General features: G+C 45.9%; 3 protein-coding genes across 7 annotated transcripts in view; 1 reads left to right on the top strand and 2 right to left on the bottom strand.

The window, feature by feature from the left end:
• The window catches only part of RAB23 (RAB23, member RAS oncogene family), a 16,100-nt gene extending 11,104 nt beyond the window's left edge, over window positions 1–4,996 (top strand). For all 3 annotated transcript variants that reach the window (XM_084512626.1, XM_084512625.1, XM_084512627.1), the window contains exon 7: window positions 415–4,996. In XM_084512626.1, coding sequence (XP_084368752.1) covers window positions 415–554 — 140 coding nt within the window. In that variant the 3' untranslated portion in view covers window positions 555–4,996. The remainder of the gene's footprint in view (window positions 1–414) is intronic.
• Window positions 4,997–6,906: 1,910 nt separating this feature from the next.
• Window positions 6,907–13,889, bottom strand: BAG2 (BAG cochaperone 2). The gene is made up of 3 exons (XM_084512628.1): window positions 13,623–13,889; window positions 8,441–8,550; window positions 6,907–7,781 (listed from the first exon to the last, which is right to left on the bottom strand). Exons 1-3 carry the CDS (start codon window positions 13,796–13,798, stop codon window positions 7,381–7,383), a joined length of 687 nt encoding a protein of 228 aa, XP_084368754.1. The 5' UTR covers window positions 13,799–13,889; the 3' UTR covers window positions 6,907–7,380.
• A 6,602-nt stretch (window positions 13,890–20,491) lies between these two features.
• ZNF451 (zinc finger protein 451) overlaps window positions 20,492–22,867 on the bottom strand; it is a 38,838-nt gene continuing 36,462 nt past the window's right edge. For all 3 annotated transcript variants that reach the window (XM_084513372.1, XM_084513370.1, XM_084513371.1), the window contains exon 15: window positions 20,492–21,344. In XM_084513372.1, coding sequence (XP_084369498.1) covers window positions 21,292–21,344 — 53 coding nt within the window. In that variant the 3' untranslated portion in view covers window positions 20,492–21,291. The remainder of the gene's footprint in view (window positions 21,345–22,867) is intronic.

A 22,867-nucleotide genomic window follows, 5' to 3' on the forward strand; every position in this document is an offset into this window, starting at 1 on the left:
GAGTCTGGTTTTTGTATTTTCCTTAAAACACTCGGGTTTTGTTCACTCTTCTTCCATACCTTTCTCTCTGCAAAGCTTCTAACTTTAAAATTTTCATGTTTTTCTTTTACTGCATTACTCAACAAACCATAATTTTCTTACTGTGCAATTAGTAGCACACACATACTCAGAGGAGTGAATCTTATACCCTTCAATTAGATAGATGTTGTATACTGGCTTTAAATACCGCCTGCCTAGTAATTCCAGCAGGTTCTGCTTCAAATTTAGCTGCAGTATTGTCCCCAAAGTAGATAAAAGGTTTTTTGTTTGTTTTTTCAGTACTGTGAATTAGTAACTGTTGCATCTTAAGTGTCAATGATTATACTGCAGGAATTGAAGAATTAGAAATGTTTTTCTTGTCTTTAAATTCTGTAGGTGTTTTTAACACAGCTGCTGGAAGTCACCCTAACCAAAATTCTAGCACTCTCAACGGGGGAGATGTCATCAACCTTAAACCAAACAAACAGAGGACCAAGAAGAGCAGAAGTCTTTTCAGCAACTGCAGCATACCTTAGACCACTTCTGGAGGACAAAAAAAGTAACAGTGAATTGGATGAAGTTGTGCAATTGAATACAGAATAAAAAGCCAGCTTTAGAGGTATTTTACCAGTGCTTTAGCAAATCTTGTGCCTATGGGATCCTTGATAGATGATGGGTTTGTCTAAAATTGCTGATGCAGTGGTTTTTGGTGTGTAGAGTGAGACACCTGGTGGCAAAACACAGAACCATGTCTGTCCCTGTGCACTCCTTAAAAAAAAAATAAGCATCTTTTTGAAGGAATTATTTACAGAGCTCTGAACTAGGTTTTGCTGCATTGTGAAGCACATTTAACGTAAGGATAATGCCTTACAGGTAAAGGTACAGACCATAACCTTATGGCCCAAGGTACAGTAGCAACCTCGCAACTAAATTTCAAAGGAAATGTTAGACTTGATTAGCCAGGACACTAAGAGATTAAACGAAGAGCAGAATGAAGATGTCGCATTTTATACCTGACTGTATTCACGTGGATTCTGGCAGTTCTGTTGGTGCAATATACTTGTGTTCTATACATGGTCGTTACGGTATATATGTCAACATTTGGTATGAACATTTAGGCTAAATTCCAGTGTATGCGTCACTTGGAGATCAGCTGATGATTATGAAATAGCATCTGCAGAAAAGGTGTTCCTTTAAAAACGTTCCATTTCTGATGAGGCTTTCCCAGCTGCTGCTGTGTATGTTTAACTTGCTATACTTGGGCCTAAAAGCTTAGATTTAAAAAACGGATGGTGCCAAAAACGTTCCTCTTTTACCTAATGCTGTGCTACAGGTGTTTTTGTAAGTTTGTTTTTCCTCAGTCTTAACAGGTTGAACAAGTGAGTCTTTAACACTAATAGATATCCAGATGGAACACATAACATAATCACGTTCCTGTCCAAGTTTGATTGCTGTGTCCTGTGTTACCTATCAAAAAGGAACTTGCAAAGTGGCGTCACAAAATATTTACCTTCTTTGGAGAAATTTTTCGTAGGTACTGTAAACTGGGTTATGGAGGATCCAAAAACCGCAGCTAAGAACTGCATTACATCGATGAGGTGTTCCTTGATGTTGTCACGTACTCAAAATTAGCTGAGAGTTACAGAAAATCTAATTCTGCAAGATCAGAGACATGGCAAAAAAAAATCAAGAACATAAATAATTTTACAGAACTGATTTAGACATTTAGGAGCCCAAATCTACAGTTATTTGGGTTTAGGCTCCTAAATCACTAAGGTGCTTTAAAAACTGCTAAGCAAGATATCTAATTTACCAAAAATAAACACTTTTTAATCCTCTTCAAGAGCATGCATGCCTTTTAAAAATATCCATTTTGTTTACATGTTTTTGTATGGTATGATAAAATTTTAACTTTTTAGGATTTCTACAACAAACCTGCCAGTGACAAATGCAAAATATGCTGCTTGAAAAAAAAAATGTAGAATTTTAATAGTTTTTTAAACGGTGTATGAGAGTGAAAGCGACTCGACTGATCCTGTATATTTTTGGAGGAAGGACTTTTCACTGTGTGAATTCCTATAGGAAGCCTGACTTATTTTGTTTCTAAGTCGATGCGTATGGAAACTGAAATGTCCTCTTGTCCCACTGTCTGCAGGGAGAGAAGTGGGTGGCAAGTTATGCACAAGCAGTGTAGCTCTCTGAACTCTGCGTTTGATGTTTACTGTGTTAGACTTCCTACTGAGTCCCGTTGTTTCTTTGACAAGCTGTCACAGCATCGCCTGGTGGTGGCAAGAAGGCGCTTGGTCCCCGTTGCTGTTGCAGCAAAACTGTTCTCCGCTGCCATGTTTCCTGTATTCTCTCTTGGATAGATGCCTTTATTTTTTAACAAGTGCATTTAATCACGTATGTATGGATGGATGTATAAATGGAGTCGAGTCCCACCTGTCTTAACTATTTAAGAAGGTACTTAGGATTTGGTAACAGAGACCTATGATTGTACACCATGGGGCCATCTGACAGCGTCAGGATGTAGGGCAGAGGGTATGCGTGAAGAGTTTTGACAACTGTTTTTAACGTGGAAACTTTTATATTTCATTGTTTGTCTGCCAGTTTAACGTTTTTTTAATTAATTTTTCTCAGAAAGCCCACAAAGTGTCTGAAACATCTTTCTTGCCTTGCTTGACTTTGTACAGAGTGCTGAAAAATCTTTCTGATGTGTAACAACCATTTGTACTGTTAGATATTTTACAGCAGACATTGTATTGTTACAGAATCTGTTGGCTTTTGAGGTCTGTCACTATAAACCACTGTGTTAAGGACGGAAAACTCAATAGAAATTTTCATAGGTGGAGACTTGACAGACCTGCAAAATTTAGGATACACTGAAATGTCGTATGTATGTGCTGTGATCTGTGAACATACATTTGCAGGACCAGGCAACAGTGAGTTTTAATTTCATCCCCATCTTAAATCTGAAGTGGTGGTAAATTTCTTTGTGGTGACTTTGCAGTGCTTAATCTCCAGTACGACCAAGATGGAGACTGTCCAAATTGGCATTTTTCTGGAGAGCGCTCTGCATGTGCTCTGCTTGAAAATGTAAATTTTATCCTCCTGGTTTTAGACGTGAACCAGCTGAGTTGCGTGCTGCAGGAATCCTTAGGTATTCCTATCACTGCTCCGTGGGAGTAACTCTTTGACTGTAGGATGAAGAGAGGTGCCTGCACTTCCAGCACTCACACTGTCCTCTCTATTTTTTTTTTTTTATTATAAACATCGCCCCCATTCTCCGCTCAGTGTTCTCACCAAAATACCACGTTGCAGTCACCCTTCTCGTGCTCCTGCTGACTGCGTGCTGGCAGAGGGTGCAATTCTGCGCCTACCGCAAAGATTTCTTCGGTGAGACTGAGCAAGCTGCACTCCTCTGACATCTACTAATGTCTCTTGAGTAGCTCATTGAATACACGACCTAAATTTTGCCAGAATTCTTTGCTTTCAGCTGATAAAGTTGATAAAGTTAGTAGAAAACTTCAGTAACTTAATGCCTTAGTGAAGTAAGCATACACTAAAGCTTTCAAGCATCTGTCAGTCCCGCATCGTGTCCGTTCAGTGAACGGGTGCTCTCACAGCAAGTGGGCCATCGTTTGGTGCAGAGCAGTAATGCTAGGGATATGTTTCCGACTGGAAATAACAGACCTCAAGGTTGTAAGGCTGGTCACACTGAGATTTGTGTGCTTGTGTCTGTGGTTAATTAAAAAAAAGCATTCCACTTAAGACAATTTTGGAGCTTTTTTATTTTCAGTGTTTCTTAAGGCAACGCTTACTTTTGTTGATCAAAATGCACAAACTCCCATACTGTCAGTCTGATTTCCTGGTTAATTTTTTTTATACTTCAGTAAAAATTGTCTTTTTTCTTTTTCATTGTTGGGCTATAGCACGTCTGGTGTAGTTTTTCTTTGCATCACTTCTGTAGCTGTACGTTGTACTGGAGGGCCTTGAGCAGCTGGATGTGTACTGCTTTGAGGTTATGCCTGGGTATGTGGACACACCTGGTGAATGTGCACGTTGATGCTGTTAATTCATTAGTCAAGTGTATAGCTACTAGTTAACGGATCAATACAATTAATTGTTTGCACTGCTGGACCCTCTTGGGGGAGCTCAGTTGCACACCAAGCTGACAAGCATGCTTTGGATTCCAGCGGCGGTACTGAAGCTGCTCCTGTTTTTCTAAATCTAATCATAAACCTCTGGCTACAGCTGTCGTTCCTGAGCACGAGGTGTCCATCAGACAGAGCAACCACAGCCCAAGAGGTGTGATTGCATCAAAAGCATCGCACTGTGCTTCTGTAGAAAGCAACAGTTGGGCAAATCTTCTTTTTTTGTTTCTTTATGCTCAAGTGGTATCTGACAGAATATTTCTCACTTAAATATGGCATCCTAAAAGGTAGTCAAAGTCATAAAAGAAAAAATGCAGGAATTACTAAATTTAAGATGAAAGGTGCTATGGTAAACTAAGGGAAACTTTGAAGCAGTCTCATGTCAAAGAGAGGTTCTGGACGAGTCACCTGAAAGCCAGGTGAGTCCTGGTGCTGCGCTCGCCTCATTCTCAGGTTTGCAGCAGAAGGGGGATGCTGATACAAATGCTGATAACTTGTGGAGGGAGTGTTCTTGTTTCCTCTTCCTGACACAGATGTGGTTCAGCAGAACCAACTAAAGTTGCTCAAAAAAATAAAAAAAAAGGACCAGAAGGAAAAAAAAAACGTTGTCATTGCAAAGCTAAAGATGTGTTGTTACTAAGAACTGACTTAATCTTATTGGCAAGTTCCCGTGACTCTGAATGGTTAAAACAGATTATATATATATATACACATAACTGTTTTTATCACCTTCATGAACTCAAGTAAATGTATTATATTTTTAGAAAAAGTCGATATAACGTACAGTAAATCCTCAAGTGGACAAATAAATGTTTAAAAATGAATGTTGTGTGTATGGTGTTCCTGTAAAACTCCTGCAAGTTACCTTGTATTGTAGAATACCCACAAGCTGGTATCACACGACTTAAGCGCATTTCTTTGATTACTGTTTGGTAAATGACCCTTTGTGGTCATTTAATCAAAAATAATCACAATTAACGTGGCTAAAATGCATGGGCATGATGCGTTTTCTGAAAAGAAACACGCAACCAGTCTGCTGATTTCTCTTTTATTTTTCTAATTTTTTCTCTAAGGTAAAATAGAACTCACAGCATCTGGGTTTTCCTCTTACCCAAGTGTCTCAGGAATCTGGAAAGTAACGCGCTGCTCCTTCCTCTTCCATGCAATTTAGCACACAGACGAACACTTTGCTTGCTTAACACCCGAAGTAAGAATTAATTAGCGATGTTTTAGGGAAGCGAGAACTTGAAATGTGAGCAAACACATTTTTATGGTCAGAACTTTTAGGTCAGGTAAGTGGTTACCTACAGCTCAGTGCCTTGTCCCAGCTGCCTGATGCCTTGTCTGCTGTGTTCAGATTTTTTTTTATATATATTTTTTTTTACAACAGATGGCACTTGGAAGTCTTTCACTTTTGTTATAATCTGCTCTTGATTTGATCATCTGTGGGATGCTAAACTATGGTTAGCCATTTTATTTTAACAATGGGGTTTTAAAGAGCCACTATGAAACTGCAGCAAAATGCTCAGTAGTCCAGTAGTCTTTTTACTAGTGTTCTGACCTAGGGGATCCCTAATGGATGCAGCGACTTCTTACCCAGCACTGAAGATGGTAACAACGGATGCACTGCAGCCCTCCTGTGGGTCAGATGATGCAGGATTTAGAAAAGTGGCAAAGAAATTATTAAAAACCTTAAACATTAACAGGCCAAAATGAGCCTACGCTAATACCTCATCCGTTGATCTGCAGATGGTGATGGCTTACTTCACTCTGTCCTTGAGACAAAAAAAAAAAATTGTCCTAGTGAGTGCTATAAAAATACTTCCAGCTCTTGATATAGTGAAGAGAAACAGAAACAGGTAAAAAAGAAAAAAAAAAATCCCTCCTGGCCTAACCTTGTAATGGACTCTAAAAAAAAAAATAATTGAAGAACTATTTTAAGCGTCAAAACTCTACTTCCAACTTAACTATTCCAGTGTGATTGCTGAGAGCCTTTCACGTGTATTATTATTAAGGGCCTTAATGCTGTTATAAGTCAACAGCTTTACTTCTCTTGGTAAAGTCTGCAAGCATCGAAAACAAAAGTAATTTCTGAAATACGATTATAAAACTAATTAGTCTCAGAAACTAGCGTGGTTGTTTTGGAAGCACCCACCTGGAAGAGTGCCAGTGCTGCGGATGAGCTGCAGAAACACCGCCTGTGCAGCAGCAGAAGCTCCACGCGCCGAGGGAGCCGCACTTGTGGGCACAGCTCTGGCCCTCAGCATCCTCCCGGAGGCCAGGTCTCCGAGCAGCAGCCCAGGAGCCCTGGGTCAGGGGCAAGCAGCAGAGTCCCTGCATCCCCCAAGGGAACGGTGCCCCTTGGTGAAATAGTGGGAGAGCGGGAGGCCAAAACAAACATACAAACCCCATTTCCTCAAGGAGTAGGCTATGTCAAGCGTTACAGCTTCCTGCACTTAACAAGTAACATCTGCCAGCTGAGAAATGAAAGGCTGGGCTCTTGATCCACAGACGATGATAAGCAGCAGCTGGTAAAATACAGGTCCCCTTTCTGTAAGCTTTAAAACAAAAGCACGAACTGCCACACATGGTGGGAGGCAGCACGGTTCGCTAGGCAGGCACCGAGTGGCACAGAGACAGAGCTGGAGCCTTGTCCTAGTCCTGCCTGCAACCTCCAGATAGGTTTGTTGCTCTCAACTTCCTCAGAGTAAGGAGCAGGACATTGCACTGTCTATGCAAATACAATATACAGTTTATTCATTTTTTTTTGGTTTATTGCCCATAATTCGTCTTTTTTCCCCCAAAGTCCATTTCACGCGCCATGTATACAGCAGAGAAAAGTTGAAATCTCAGCATATGACAAAACAAATTTAGGTTTGTTTTTTTTTTTTAAAAAATAAGAGGAGAATGAAGGAAAGGCGAGACTTCGATGGTTTCTGACAGTTCAGCAGAAGCACGTTACAGCTTGCAACAGAGCAACGGCAACTCTACAGAGGAAACCCTGACCGCGTTCTTTATTGCCGAACTAAAAATGCCAATGCTACCAAAACCCCCTAAATGCCTGCACCTCACAACCAAGGATACGTCGGTGCGCGTGGCGGCGTGTGGCTGTGCGTGTACTCGTCCCACGGGTCGGTCTCAGCTGCCGTGGGCTCTTCGCGGGGCCTCCACCACGCTGCGGTCTGCCAGAAGCGGCCCCGAGGGCAGCTCAATCCTGCTTGTTGTTGCACGACTGCCGCACGGAGGACTTCTGGTGCTCTAACAACGTGATGGACTTCTCCGAATTCTCCAGGTTCCGGAGCAGAGTCTCTAGCCTTCGCTTGATCTTCTTCTGGTCCTCGATGGCGCACCCGATCACGACGGACTGAAATTTCTGGTCGATGGGTCCCGCCGGCACGTCGGACGTGCACGCGCCGTAAAGCGACATGAGGCGGATTTTGGCGTCTTCCAAGTCGTCCAGAAGTTTATTGACAATTTCGTCGATCATCTTGGTGGCGTGCAGCAGGGATTCCTGCTGCTGGGCGTTGCGGATGGTTTCCACGGACACCTCCACCGTCAGGGTGCGGCCCATCAGGCGATTGGCGGTCAAGTTCAGCTCTTCTCTCTCACCTAACGTGAAAAAAAGAAAGCCGTCTGCATTACAGGCTGGTGCTTACCAGGGCAAATTACACCGAGACAATAAAACTACTACAATTTTGCAACAAAAAAGTGTGTGTTTTTAATAACAAGTGACAACCCGTGAGATTACCAGGAGCCAGAGGTTAAATTCTGTGAAGTAAACAGGATTTAGGCCAATAAACTAAAAAAAAAAACAGCAAAACAACACAATGTCTTATGATTTGGGGTGAGGCAGAACGCTTCACTACAAATATGAGCAATCCTCTTGCACTGCTGCTAGAACGCCTGCCCTGTCCCACTGAGGCAAGCCCGCGATATCATCAGGAAACTTTATCCAGTAACAAACCCGGCAAATTAAGGACCTAAGCCACGAGAGATTTACACGGCACCCTGAAAGGCCACAAAGAGGAAACTGGTTCCCCGCTACCAGGTGCAATTAGGGGTTAGTGAAAAATGCATTTCTATTTTGTGATTCCTAAAATACACATTACAATGACATATTTTACATGTAAGTCCTTGCAGAACCAATAAATCTACAGCTTAAGGCACCTAAGATAAGAGAGAAAGATTTAGGGGCTACGTCTAAAGCCGCCTATCACACCCCCGTGACAAATACCTCATGGCAAAAGGACGGCAAAGCAGCTGCTCACCTTCGCTGATGTGCCTCATGTCCTGGCTGTTCTGTATGTTGTGGATCATTTCCAGCAGGGTTTCCTTCTCTTGTTCCATAGCAGACGCCGCGTCGCGGAAAGCCTCTACCCTGAATGTGGTTAAAGCAAACAAAATCTTAGGTGAGCATCTGTTTTATTATTCAAAGTCCTTTTTAAAAATCAAATAGAAAAAAAAATAAACACACAAAATAAACCCCAAACCAAGTTCAAGAAGTACAGTCTGACTTCATTACCTTCTCCCATATCTTTGGTTTTCAAGACACAATAATAATTAAAAAAAAATGAAGCAAGCAAAAAATAAAACTAAAAAAGCAGCACACTAATTTGCTCTGACTTAAATCTTCTTATTTTCACGGGGTGCCTGGACAGGCAGAGCCTCGGGGATGGCTGCCACCCGCCTGCGAAGCACGGAGAGCCGCAGGACTTGTGACCCTGCACCTCCTTTGTATGGTGAGGGGCACGGGAGAGGCCCAGTGGCTGCCACCCCTGGTTAACTTTATAAGGCTCTCCCTGCTCAGCAGCTCGCCTTTTTTGTTAGGGAGCACGGGGGACCGCCTGCCCGCGCGGGGTTTTCTTTCCATGAAGTGATGCGGTGAGCTGGCAGGAGGCGGCGCGGTGATTCACAGGGGATGAAGCTCTCGGCGATCAGCTCCTATTTCTGGGCGGGCAGGGCCGTGGGTGTCCCTCGGGACATCGGGCTCCTTCCTCAGCCCACAGCGCTGTGCTGGAAGCCACGTGCGCGACCCCACGGCTCGCAGCCCCAGGTGCTGTAACCAGCCGGGGAACCCGCCTGTCCCCAAACCTTTGTGAAGCCTGGCCGGGACCCCAAACATCACAAATCCTCTTCGGTTCCTCCATCCCGCGTGCTTTCACCGAGCCACGGCACCGACCAAAGCTCCTCGTTCATCCTGGCGCTTGGGAATACGACGACCGAGCACCGGCACGTGGCGCCTCGCTCCTTCCAGCCCCACATTTCCCGGGCACTGCGGGATGGAGACGGCCCCTCTAAGGCCACCAGCAGATCCATTAGGATCAGGATGGGGCCAGCGTGACCTCCTCAAAGCAGGGCTCACGGTGGGGAGCACCAGCAGCCAGAAGAGAGGGCGGAGGCAGGCAGAACTGACAGCACGGACACACGGAGTCGCGCCTCACGGGCACCGCATTCGGGGCTCTGTTTTACCACCCACGCAGTGAAAGCGCACGCTCGGCGCCTCTCCTTTCATGTTAACTCCACGGAGCAGTGGGAAAAGTTAATGCCGAGCGAGTCCTTGCCAAGAAGAAATACTGGTAATTATTATTTTGGACGGGTAAGTATGAGGAATAAGGCAGGAGGAGTCACCCCGTGCCTCAGACGTCTGCGCTTTATAATTTAAGAAGCCTGGCAATATTTTCATTAAGGCCTTGCCGTGCCCTTAAAAAAAAGCACGGTGTTTTCACGACTTGGAAATCCATTTCGGCCGCCAGAAAGCTTAAAATCTGAAAGGGCAGAATTTCAATTTTAACAGAGCTTTTACACCAGCTCAGGTGTGTCACTGCCCTGACTGAAAACTAGAGGTCTGCCTGCGGGGAACGGCTCGAGCCCTGATTTCCACGGGCTGTAATGGGCCCTGTGAAGAAGGTGAGAAGCTGCACAGTCAAACACACTATGGGAAAAAAAAATAAAAAGCAGTTTGGGCTTTGATTGACATTACTTTACAAAACTCACCCAAGCAAATCCTGAGAACTGCTTTATTTGCAGCAATTACTTCTTGGGAATTATTTTAACCACTTTAACTGCAGTACAGGATGCCCCTGGGATTTATTTTATTATTTTTTTTTTTTCTGGTGCATTTGCTTCCATAAACAGCGGCCCAAATGAGTGCTTACCCTGGCAAGGGATGCAGCAGCTCCTGCCAGAGGAAACGGACAGGAGAGCAGCTCCTCACGGCTCCCCCAATCCTACATTATCCCTTCCAAACATGTCCAGTTTGGCCAGTTGGTAGCAGCATGCCAGGCTATAAAAAAACTTAAAAAATAAACTGAGCTTTGGCAGGCCTCTGGAGGGCAAGACGGAGGCACCGTGTGGCAGCACAGCACACCCTGGCTCGTGGGTTTTTGGGGTCAGAGGAGGATTTGGGTTCCCACAGCAGCTCTCAGGGGGCTCACCCTCAAGGCCCTGTGCGACTCCGTTGGGTTTCCAGCACTATTTCTGATGGATTTACCAGCCGGTAGGGTCGTCAAAACCTGTGAAAATTCATTCAGAAACAGAGAGGGATGACTTCTTGAGCGTGGCAGCGTCCCAGTGCTGCGCTCTGACAGAAGATGGGGGGAAACGGGCTGAGAAAGGCAAGAGCAGAGGAGCTGAGCTGCTGTAGCTGCTGGGGACCTTGGTCTGGGGCAGGGCAGGACGGTTGCAGAAACCTGTGCTCTAGGACAAATGAGGAAACCAAAGCCTAGGCAGTGCCACACGCAGAGATGATGCTGGGCAGGCTTGAAACAAGGTGAGATTTTGAATTCCTGCTGCTAGTTGTCTCGGTGAACAGCTTTCTTTTAAAAAAAATAAGGAAGAAGCCACCACACATCCATACAACCCAAACTGGCAATGCGTAACCTTTAGCCACGCCGAGTGGAGACCAGCAAAGGTCATGGGAAGGTATCAGGTTGAGGGATCGCGGCTCGCTCCGGCTCCCACGCCACATCCGAGGAAGACCCCGGCGCAGCAGCCTTCCTCCCCTCACACACCGCACGGCCATCAGGCCCACGCCGTCTTTTTCCTACCAGAGGGAAACACCCGGTGGCATTTTCACTCAGAGCGCTTTTCTTGCTCTGAACATCAACTCAGTATGCCATCGATCGCCCGGGACTAAAAAAAACAACCCACTCTGTACTGATTTGCCTCGGCCTGCGAGCAATTAGACGAGCAGGGCCTTTTCTCCCCACATACCATTTGGATGAGGAGAGCATTCCCCTGAGGAACAGGTGGACCAGCCTGTGCTTTTGTTTCCAGGCGAGAAATCCAATACCCGCTTTCTTGAGACAGCTGCAACAACGCGGGCTGGTAAGCCACGGGCCCACTTAAATGGCTTATTAAGGCTGCTGTGCTGGAGGTGAAGGTAAATTTTCAAAGGAAATGAGAAACGCCTTAAGACATTGCAGCTTTTTTCCCCCCAAAACAGAGCTAAGCACATCGTACTAAGACACAGCAGGGTTTTTCACCCTGGCATCCTCTGCTGCTTGAGCTGAGCTGTCCCATAAACATGGGAACGAACACAGGGGTTGTCCCAATGGGGAACAGAAGGGGAAAAATAAAATTAAGAAGGGGATAAAAGGAAAAGAAGAGCAGGAGCCTGCGTTTCTACCTTATGTGTCATTATACCTAGAACTCCATGTTCACAACACGGCCACCAGGGCACGGTGACTCATGAACAGAAACTCTGGTCCTGCTTCCAACTGCTGCTGAGGTTTCTCGGCAATGCAGGGCAAATACGGGCAGTGGGGACAGCAGAAAGGTCCCAGCCCTCACAAACAACAGACCGGCCCCGCTGCTGGGCTCCTGCTGCCTGACGGTGCCAGGGCTTCACCCAGCAGCACCTCTCCTGCTCCTGCTCCCACCGCTGGCAGCCCATCCCTGTGGTGGAGAAACCTGCCTGGGGATTAAGAAGAAAACGGTGAAACTGCACTTCTGTCCCAGAGCAAACGAAGCAAGTGCTGATCTATGGAGAAGGGGTGTTCGAGGGGCTGCAGTCCCTCTCTAGCCGTGGTTTCTGGCTCTCGTGGTGGGAGGGAGGGGAGGAAAGGAAAGGCTGCTCAAAGCTGGGCACTTCCCGAAGGGGTGAGGGCTGCCGAGGGGTTCAGCCGACATCAAGCAACTCGATGGCTGGGTCTTTTTAATTAAACCCCTCGATGATACACTACGAAAAAAAATAATCACTTATTATACTTACAAGTCACATCTCAAGGGATTATAGCCAACCTAAACCAGCTGGAGAAGGAAGAAGCGTGGAAGCTTCCTCCTAGCATTCAAATTAGCTTTCAGATTAGGCATCTTGATCAGACACACACGGAAAGAAATAAAACCTGAGTGACTTTAATCAAAGCGGCTCGACTCTTTTTTTGCCATCGTTCCGCGCTTAGAAATACGCCTGTTTGGAAGACCCGCAGCAAACTGGAGAGTTTAATTTCGGGCTTCGTTTCTGGTTAACCCATCTGCCTGCTTTGTTTCAGGGCCGCTCGGCAAATTTAAACCAGGTTTTTGCATAGCCTCCTGCTTATTTGGCTCGGCGTTTTGCAATCACATGGTCACGCAGCAGGTCTGGATGCGAGGCTTGTTTGCAGACAGCCGCTTTGCTTAGGCAAATTCGGAGAAGTCTGTGAAGGACTTCAAGGAGATTTAATGAAGCTAAGTGAAAGGGGAACGTCCTGCTGCACGGAGTCCGCTCCTGAATAATGCAAAGCGATGCCGGCGGAAAGGGGAAAACACGGCTCCTAGATCTCCCAGAGCTCCTTTAATTACAGGAAAGGCCTAGAAACGTCCTGGGTGGCTGTGTGCAAGCCACTGATCAATATGCAGCTGTAATGAAGACAGGGTGTGTTGAAACAGCAACGCCACGAGGTGAATCAGGGGTGCACCCACATTACCGAGGCAGCAATCCACCTCAAAAGGGACACGGTGTAATTAGGGAGAGCTGGGAGGACGAGGAGGATGATTAAAGGCCCGGAGTCATCCCTCATGCGGCCAAACTTGAGGGGGGGGAAGAAAAATAAACTGAAATGGGTCGCTTGGGGAATGTCCTGTGAGAAGAGACGAGGCACGGCGCGCTGCGGCGATGAAATGCGGCCCCTGTTTGGCCGCATAGGGGAAACCAGAACTAAAAACCATAGGAAAAACCATAACTGAGCCGCAGAGGGCAGCGCTGTCAGCATCGCAGCCCACAGATTGTTTGATTTCTGAGGTGGGAGCCTTCACGGTGCCCCTCACACCTGCGCCCACAGGAGCAGGGGCAGGTTTGGGAGGCTGGTCCCCTCACCCCCCACACCCAGCGCCACCCCAAAGCGCCTGGGCACCCTCAGGTCCCCCTCCTGACCCTTCCTGCCTGGAAAACCCCATCCAGGCGGCGGCCCTTTCCCCGCAAACAGCCCGTTTTCAGGCTCCCCAGCCTCCCCTCAGCCCCCCGCCGCGCACCTCAGCTCCAGCTGGTCCAGGTTCTCCAGCAGGCGGCTGGAGCGGTCGGCCATGGAGGTGGAGCGGTAGAAGCGGCCCCGGAGCTGCCCTGCCGACTGCTGCTGCTGCTGCTGCTGCTGCTGCTGCTGCTGCTGCTGCCCCTCGCTCGCCTTGGCGCTGATCTTGGCCTGGGCCATGGCAGTCGCCGGCGGCGGGCGGGCGGCGGCTCCCTCCCCGCGTCCCGCAGGCGGCGGCGGCACCCGACTGCCGGCGCCCCGCTCATGGCCAAAGATGGAGCCCGCCCGCCGCCTGCCCCCAAGGCCACTCCGCCTCCTCCGTGCCCCGCCTCACGGAGCGGGGCCGCCGGGGGGGTCGGGGCGCTGGGCTCGGAGCCGCGCCGGGCTGGGCTCGACCCCGGCCGGGAGCCCGAAGGGTGGTCCCGGGGCGCCCCGCAGCCCCCCGCCGCCGCCGCCATGGCGGTGCCTCAGGGACAGCCCCTCAGGGGCAGCCCCTGCTGGGGGCTGGGTCCAAGCTGATAAGGCCCCAAAGTTTTATTTAATGGAGAGGAAATCGTTCAATCACAGAACCATACGATACCCACAGCTGGAATCCCACAAGGATCATCAAGTCCAGCTCCTGGCTCCTCACAGGACCACCCAAGAAATCAGACCCTGTGTCTGAGAGCGTTGTCCAAACACTTCTTCAACAGGCTCAGTGCCATGCCCACTGCCCTGGGCAGCCTGTCCCAGTGCCCAACCACCCTCTGGGTGCAGACCCTTTCCCTAACCCCCATCCTGACCCTGCCCTGTCCCAGCTCCATGCCGTCCCCTCGGGTCCTGTCGCTGTCCCCAGAGAGCAGAGCTCAGCGCCTGCCCCTCCGCTCCCCTCGTGAGGAAAGGACGCTAACTCCTTGTACTGCTGAGTGCACAAAGGGTTGGTCAAGCAATTTGCTAAAACCAATGGTTCTTGGTGGCATCTCTGACTGCCTAATGCCATCCATCAATTACACGATAGATGGAGTGGGGATGATCTCCGAAGATTAAAGCTTTTTGCGCTTCTGCCACACCTATGGTACCAAAAGCAGATGTTAAGCCAGGGGAACACCCTAGCAGGCCAGCCCGTGCTAGTTAAAATGCCTCAAGGGCAAGAAGCCAGGGGAACCACGGCTGGCAGCGCTGTGTTCAGAGCTTTCCTGCCCGGGCCAGCGGTGCCCATCCCGTGGGAGCCCATCGGGCCGAGGCAGCGGCTCCTGCAGAAACCTGCGTGGCTTCCAGCAACTCAAGCCGTACTTTGGCTTTACTTGCCATTTCTGTGACTCTTTGAAAAGGAATTTGCTTATCCCTAATTCCAGGTTTGGGCAAATACTGCGTGGCTCCAGCAGACCGATTTCTGGCACCCAGTTGAGAGGGATTTTGTTGCATGGGATACTGTTTTGTAGGCTTCCCCGGCCGCGGTTCAAAATAGCTGTTTTTCTCAGGCTTGTCCATTCGGAATGATATCATGTCCCAAGCCCTCTCGTTAAATTAATTGCCTGAGTTTCCTTTGTTTTACGTAGATGGGTGAGTAAGGCTCATTGCCTGTGAGCTCATGGAAATAACTTCATTTGAACAACTGTTCCATCCATCTCACTACAGCCTTTGTAGGTGATTAAATACCACTTCCCACCCCAAACATATACAAACAGAAAGCCTTTGTAGCCATGGCACACTCTGTAACCATTTTTTCCTAGGATCCTGCCATTGTTTCCATGCCAATTCATTACATATCAGTCAGGTTGTGTTTAAAAAGCAGAAATCAAATAGGCAGTGGCTGAATTATAATGGACTTTTTTTTTTTTTTTTTTTTTTCCTTGCACAGGGGTTTAAGGCTATGCAGGTACGGAACAGCTGTTAGTCGTGTACAAATGTAACCCATATAACCTTATCCTCTGATGGCAAAATGTTCTGCCCTAGAAGTGAGAGTGACACAAACAGTGGAACCAAAATGCATGTTAAAAGCAAAAATGGTCTTCCAGACAGACTGCATCATTACCATCTGGGCAGCCTAGAGTGTTTTCCCATTTAGAAACCTGGGAGGACCATGGAAATTGCTCCTCCTGCTCTCTAGAGGGGTAGATGGCCCCTTTTCACCTCAGGTGCTCTATTTCTTGGTGAGATTAGCCCAGAAGGCCAACAGCATCCTGGGCTGCATCAAATGAAGCGTGACCAGCAGGTTGAGGGAGGTGATTGTCCCCCTCTGCTCTGCCCTTCTGAGGCCCCACCTGGAGTGCTGCATCCAGGTCTGGGGCCCCAGCACAAGAAGGATTTGGGGCTGTCAGAACAGGTCCAGAGGAGGGCCACAAAGAGGATCAGAAGGCTGGAGCACTTCTCCTGTGAAGAAAAGCTGAGAGAGCTGGGGCTGTTCAGCCTGGAGAAGGCTCCAGGGAGACCTCATTGCAACTTTTCAGGGGACCTAAAAAAAGATGGAGAGCAACTTTTTACACAGGCAGATAGTGATAAGGGAGAATGGCTTTAAACTAAAAGAGATTTAGATTAGATGTCAGAAGGAAATTCTTCACTCAGAGGGCAGTGAGGCACTGGCGCAGGTTGCCCATAGAAGCTGTGGAAGCTTCTGAGAAGCTGCCCCATCCCTGGAAGTGTTCAGGACCAGGTTGGATGGGGCCCTAGGGAACCTGGTCTAGTGGAAGGTGTCCCTGCCATGGCTGGGGGTTGGAACTGGGTGATATTTAAGGTCCCTTCCTACCCAAGCTGTTCTACACTTCTATGAAATATATAAAGGGAATGTTGTCGCTACTTTTCCAAAATAATAGGTGGGCTGAAGAAGTAGGAGCATCTCTGGAGGAAGGGAAGTGGCTCATGGCTGAACTGGGACAAGAAGTCAGGGCACAAGGAAGGAAGCAAGCAATTAGGTCCCTCAGGGCCACAGACAATGGCCGAGGAAGGTTCCTCGTGTCTGAAACAAAGCACAAATTTCACACTCCTTATGGCCTGTGGTGAAGAAAGGTGATGGCCGGGTCAGGACTGCTGCCATGCCACTGTCCCTCTCTCCTTATCTCATCCACAGCTGTGTTTGTGTGACCGGACCACACGGCTCTGTACATGCTGCAGTCACCAGGGAGAAGCCTGTGAGCAGGTGTGTATCTGACTGTGAAGCAGCCAGCCGTCGTTTGTGTAAACTGCAGCACCATAAAACATGCATGCCACTTGCAAACCAGAGCAATGTGCAGAGGATTCTCATTCACACGCACAGGATCTGTTCAGGCAGCAGAAAGCAGCTTTCCCAGGACTCAGACACCTGAGGTATCTGTTGAAGTCCAGAGCCAGGGAGACGATCCACCCCAAAAGCAGCACAAAGTGTCCCATTCCAACGTTGCCTTATTCCAAACCCTGATATATACCTTGTCACATACCCTAACGCTTACCTATGAGCTGTCATGGAAGAGGATCAAAGAAAAAGTCCACACCCATGGAAATGCCAGATTCTTTTCCTCCCTTCTCCTACAGGCCCTTCATCTGAAGAAGTTTCTTTATCCACAGGTGTGATGGAAACTCACTGCTTCCCATGCGGGTGCAACCACGGCTTTGGCAGCGTTGAGCACACTAACAGCAGCAGTAAAAATGGGCCAACTTTTAGGGTTTTTTAGGGTATGTTTTCAGCCAAAATGCATGCTGGCTATTACAGGAGGCTGGCCCCTCACTTAGCACTGGCTGAACCTGTGCTACCGTGTCTACTGCTATTGCTGCCGATGCTAATTAAAGCTAGCCCCATGTTTGCCTACACACGTCGCAGTCATTTCACTGTGTAGGCAAGCCCTGAGGTCCCCAGGCTGTCAGCAGTCTGATTGAGGCCCTCTATCTGGGAATCGATCTCCGAGCTGGTATGACCATTTCAGGGCATGCAGCGCTTCGTTCTCATGGAGAGGAGCAATACTTAGCAAAATGCTTAGCCAATGAGCCAGAAAATTCTGCACAGCCACAGATACCAAGAAAGTTTTCAATGGAGCCCTGAGCACAAAGCAAACCGACGGACTCCCAGAAAACAGGATACTGCAGTCAGCGAAAATAAACCTCCGCAGATTTACACAGGGAATTTAACATCGACATTTCCATGCGTGCCATCTGAGTGCACACTTGGTGCATACTCACTGCTTACCATAAGTTTCCTGGCTTGTTTACACCCACTTTAGTCACAACTTGGACCACATCATTTGACCCAGAACATTGCAACTGAACTCTAACCTGTTGAATTGAAATTTCTAGAGGAAATGTGAAGAAGTTTAGAAGTGACAAAGAAACACGCATCTGCAGCCTTTATTAAGGCTACTTAGCTGGAAAGAATTGTCAGAATGTATCTTGCTGTTAACGTCAACCATTTCTTCTAAATTAATTTTGAAGCAGTTCATCATCCGTCCTCTTCACCTCCTCCCAATTTCCAGCACTCGCTGTAAACACGGCTTGGACAGCACACGCAGGCAGAGCACTTTCCTTTTAAGAAAGAGGACGGCGTAACTTCATACCTCTGCAAACTTCACCTTATTTGGTCAGGATTCTGTAAAGGTTTGCAATCCACGGCTGCTACAGGAACAGCAGTGGTCATGCCTGTACATCTCCAAGAGCTAAGAAAATCAAGCCATCACCCCAATCCATGCCCCTGCTATCTATACAAAGCAAGAAGTTTATAGTAAGCTAATCTCATTCCTTCTTATTCTTGTTTTTGTTGTTAAACTCTACAGAAGCAACCAGGCAGGCACGAAGTTCAAGGCTACAATGTCTTTCATAACAGCTGCACCAACTTATCTGGTATCTCATCTCATCTCTGAACATGACCAACACAGAAGGTTTCTTTGATCTGAAAGAAACCAGCGCACACAGCACCAAAGGCTCAAGAACCTTGTGCTAATCTTGGCTTGCCACAATTTAAGTTCTGTTAAATTTGGGCATGCACCACACACATTGAAATTAAGAGCATTAGAATAAACTGCTGGTGGAAAGCCAGGGAGAGATAAGACTTCTTCCTCATTATAGATAAACGCAAGAAAACACCATTTGGTTAGTTTATTATAACAAAGGGTGAACTCAAAGATCACCACAGCAGCAAGCTATCTTTAAAACAGCCAAGACAAATGACTTCTGAGGCAAAGGGATGCTGGGCAAACTTCCTTTAACAGCTGAGTTGTGCTTGTAAATGCAGACAGATCTCTGAATATCCAGGGCAAACCTCAAAGATTTCAGCCAGTTAAACAAGATTCCCCAGCCAGAAACATTAGATTCAGAAACGCAGCCGTTTACAAGGCATCTTTTTCAGCTGAGGAACAAAGTGCAGTACCATGAGAAGCTGGTGAGTAACAAGTCACTTGTCTGTACACGCAGAGTTTTAAGAATCCACATTTTCTCTGCTCTTCTAGAAACAGAGGGATTAGAGGCCTGTGATGGCAGAAAACTTCACAAAGAAAACTTTCAGAGAGTGTAACAACATCAAAGAGACTAAAAAAAAAAAAAAAAAGGACAAATTTCAAGACACTGGTAATTCTGTAGAGCACTTTTACTGCAAGAATACAGAGTCCAGAACTCTAGCTGGTTTGTAACAGCCACAGATGCAGCAGTTGGGATTTGCTACTTATTTTGGTAAGCAGATGAGGAGGCCAACACAACATGCCTAGCTTTAATAACTAGAGCTCCAAGGACAGAGAATCGATGTGCACACATGGCTTTTTTTTTTTTTTTAATGCATATGATTAAGCCAATGCCTATCAGGCACAACCAACCTTAAATTTTATGGCAGAATAAAATATTATGAAGAATAAAGTTTATGCTCAAAACCAATCGTAGCATACTCAGGAGAAGACTGTCCACCAAGGTTGTAAACATTTGTTGAGTCAAGCAGAGAACTTTCTCAAGCTGAAGCATCTCTTTCTGTGAAAAGAATTTGCAACTTCACTGTCTGTGCTGAAAAACAAACAAACAAACAAAACTTCCACAAGCCTCTAATTTGGGCTATGAAGATTTTGAGGATGAAAGCTTTCTGCCTCATTCCACCTTATATAAGAAGAACTTGGTGTGAAAATTTGAGAAATTGATTTAGCTTGAGTCATTAGCTAAAGGCAACTCAAAGCCTTCCAGAATAGGGCTTCCTCGGCAGCAGTATGGTACCACACCCCCAAATTTGAACAGGAGCGTTAATAATTCAAGCTTTATAGTAGAAAAGCAAGCAGCAGGCACAGTGGAAAAACTTCACAAGGTTCTGTTCGATCTGTAGCACTTCGGTGTCAGAGCCAATGGACTGGAAGCATTCAAGCAATTTTCTGGGGTCTGAATGGTTTCTTCAAGCTGTGTGATTGCTAACAAGTTCTGAGATAAAATTAATGAATCTGGTGAGTTATTTGCCTGAGAGCCAGCAAGCAGCAGAAATAAAAGAACATCCACTTTCCAACTTTTCTAGCCATGATGGCACACAGCTTTAGCTAGTTTGACTCTTTGGAGCTGGCAGCAAGTAAAATCCAGCTTTCCCCTTTTTTCACTCTCCAAAAATAAGTATTCTTTTGCATAATAAGCATTCAGATTCATAGCAGTTGCAAGCAAACTCACAAGCTCATGATTAAAAAAAAGCCGGCATTTTATTACATCAAGGTTTCTTACTGATTGACAACAATCATTCCTTAGAGTAGAATAAGCTCATAAAGCTGGACATCTTGCATAGGTATTTTTAAAGAAGGAAATGAGAAAGGTGGCACAGACAGCTTAATTTTAGACACAGAAAGAATTATTCACCTAAAAATAAGGACAGTACAAAAATAATGAACACAATTACTTTATCCAAGGCCACCTCTTCATGAGCAGAAAGGAGAAAAGAGAACCAGTGTATAGGATTGACTCGTCTTAAATTCTTTCACATCTATTTCAAACAGGAACTGGAAGTTTTATTTAGCTTCTGTCCACTGAGATCTGTTCCTTCCTTAAATCAGGGAGAGGTATCAAACCTGTCAAACTTTAAGCCATCAAATCCAGCACTCTACCATGCTGTCATTGAAAAATACACACGTTTATAAAAAATAAAGCTAACGGAAACTAACTGTACAGTCCATGGTCCTGATTTTGCCATTTACAGCAAACAGTCTATAGACAAAATTGTGATCAAGGCAAGACTGTCCACAGACAAGAGTCAGACCGTATGTTCAGTTCATAATCTGGGGACTAAGCTTCTCTTTATAACAAGATCAGCTAGGCAAGTCAGCCTGAGATAATTGGAGTTTACTACTTGTATCTGTTGCAAAGACCACATGGAAAAGTAAATGAAGATGATGACGTTTTGTGACAGAAGAATTAAATAGCAGAACCCATTAATAATTAGAAAAACAAACAAAACAGAAACCAAAACACATAGTAAGACCAGCCTACTAATTAGGCAACAACTTATACAGCTGGACTGGTGAGACTTAGTCATCACCCACCAGAAACAGAAAATGAAAAGACTTAAAAATTTACTCTTATCATACACAATATATTGCAGCAGATATCCATAAACTCCAGCTATTCATCAGCACGACAGAGAACATAAGGTTATAAATCTAACAATTCAAGATACAGACATGTTTTTGAAGCAGTATTTCTTAATCTCTGTAAATAGATGAACAAGCTTCCATTTTTGTGAGCAGCTTTGATGACACGGTGTTAGTGTATGGAAGTATCTTCATTTACATCTCCTCAAGGCTTCTCTTGATAGCTTCTTCCAATTCTGCATCTTCCTCTGTATGAATTCAAAAAAAATGATAATCTCAAACTGTGGTTGATAACTAGTCACAGACAATTGCATTATTATTACCGCGTAAAGTGACAAATTACTTCTGTGGGCAATGCCAGTAGACTGAAAATAAGTTACAAAACCAAAATGAAAGTTATTTCCCTTCTTACATCTTATGCCACCTTTTAAACACTCCAAAACAGAAACAACCTCTGCAACCCTTCCCTGTGTTAACTAGGGGCAGCCCGGTGATTCGTGTAAGATTATAATGCAACTGCAAGTTTATTAGTCAAACGAATAACCACGATTAGCACCCACAGCTATGCATCAAGAATAAATAAGTAAAGTTTTAAAAAAGACAGACACACAAAACAAGCAGTGTTTTCACTCCAGTTCCTCGTCAATAGATACTCCCTATCCAAATTGTGACTTGGCACCACTGTTGTCACTCCCACTAGGAAGACATTAAGTATAGATAAAGTCATATGAACCGTAAGGGCAGCAGCATTTTTGATGGTGGGAGCAAGGCTGCACTGTGCTCATCTGATTTGTTAACGATGTCTCGTAAACACCCCTCGTAATTCTCAGAACAGCAGCTCTGCTTCAGCCTTACCTTTGGGTTGTCTTAGGCACTAATTGTTTGGGATTAGTGAATTAAACATCCTGAAGATAAACAAGGTCAGTATTAGTACTATTGGCATGATTAGAAAAATTATAAAAGCCTTCAGGCACACTATCATTCCTAAGCAGTTCATCTTCTGCTTGAGGAGGACAGGAGCACGGTCTACAACAAAAGCCAACTGGTTTAGGTCTACTCTTACGAAAAAGGAAAGTGAATAGCTACATTAACACATTAACATAACAGATTTTGAAACTGATTACTGTTGGGCTATTGCTGTATTTGAAGTTCACACTGGAGATTTCTGCCAGGCCTAGCTTTGTAAAGAAATGGCACCACTGAATGTTCTCTGGTGTCTGCTAAGCCATTTCCATTCAGCTGGACTTTGTTGCAACAGCCGATACTACTGACAAAGAGGTAAGTTAATTTGTGAAAGGGAAACATTACATGGTCACAGAAGCAGAGATGGATTTTTGAAGCTAAAACAAAGCAGAAAGGCACATTTATAGACAATTGCTTACGTTAAGGTAAGCTGTCAGTAAACCACTAAGTCTGCATAGCTACCAAGAATAAGCTCCAAACCACAGCTCTGCCGCTCATGGCACACAGCTCTGTCCAAAGCGATGCTCAGATTGGCTCATATTCTCTGGAGCTGCTGAACCAGCCTTTTCTGCCTCCAACATTTGCTTTTGCTTTGTCCTCTTTCAGCAGTTGCTGGTGCTATTTCATTTATCCATTTCTAGAGTTGGTTTTGCTTCCTCATTCCCTCTTACCCCCTTCAAGGGCTATTGTTAGCCACACACACAGCTAGCTCAGGTTGCTTCCTAGGGCTGGTTCTGATGCCTTAGTACAGAAGACACCTGACCCAGGACATCTTGCATGCACCAAATGACACTGCTATCATTAATGG

Source organism: Aythya ferina, assembly GCF_964211825.1.
Source record: "Aythya ferina genome assembly, chromosome: 3".
In the NCBI taxonomy this organism is placed as follows: Eukaryota; Metazoa; Chordata; class Aves; order Anseriformes; family Anatidae; genus Aythya; species Aythya ferina.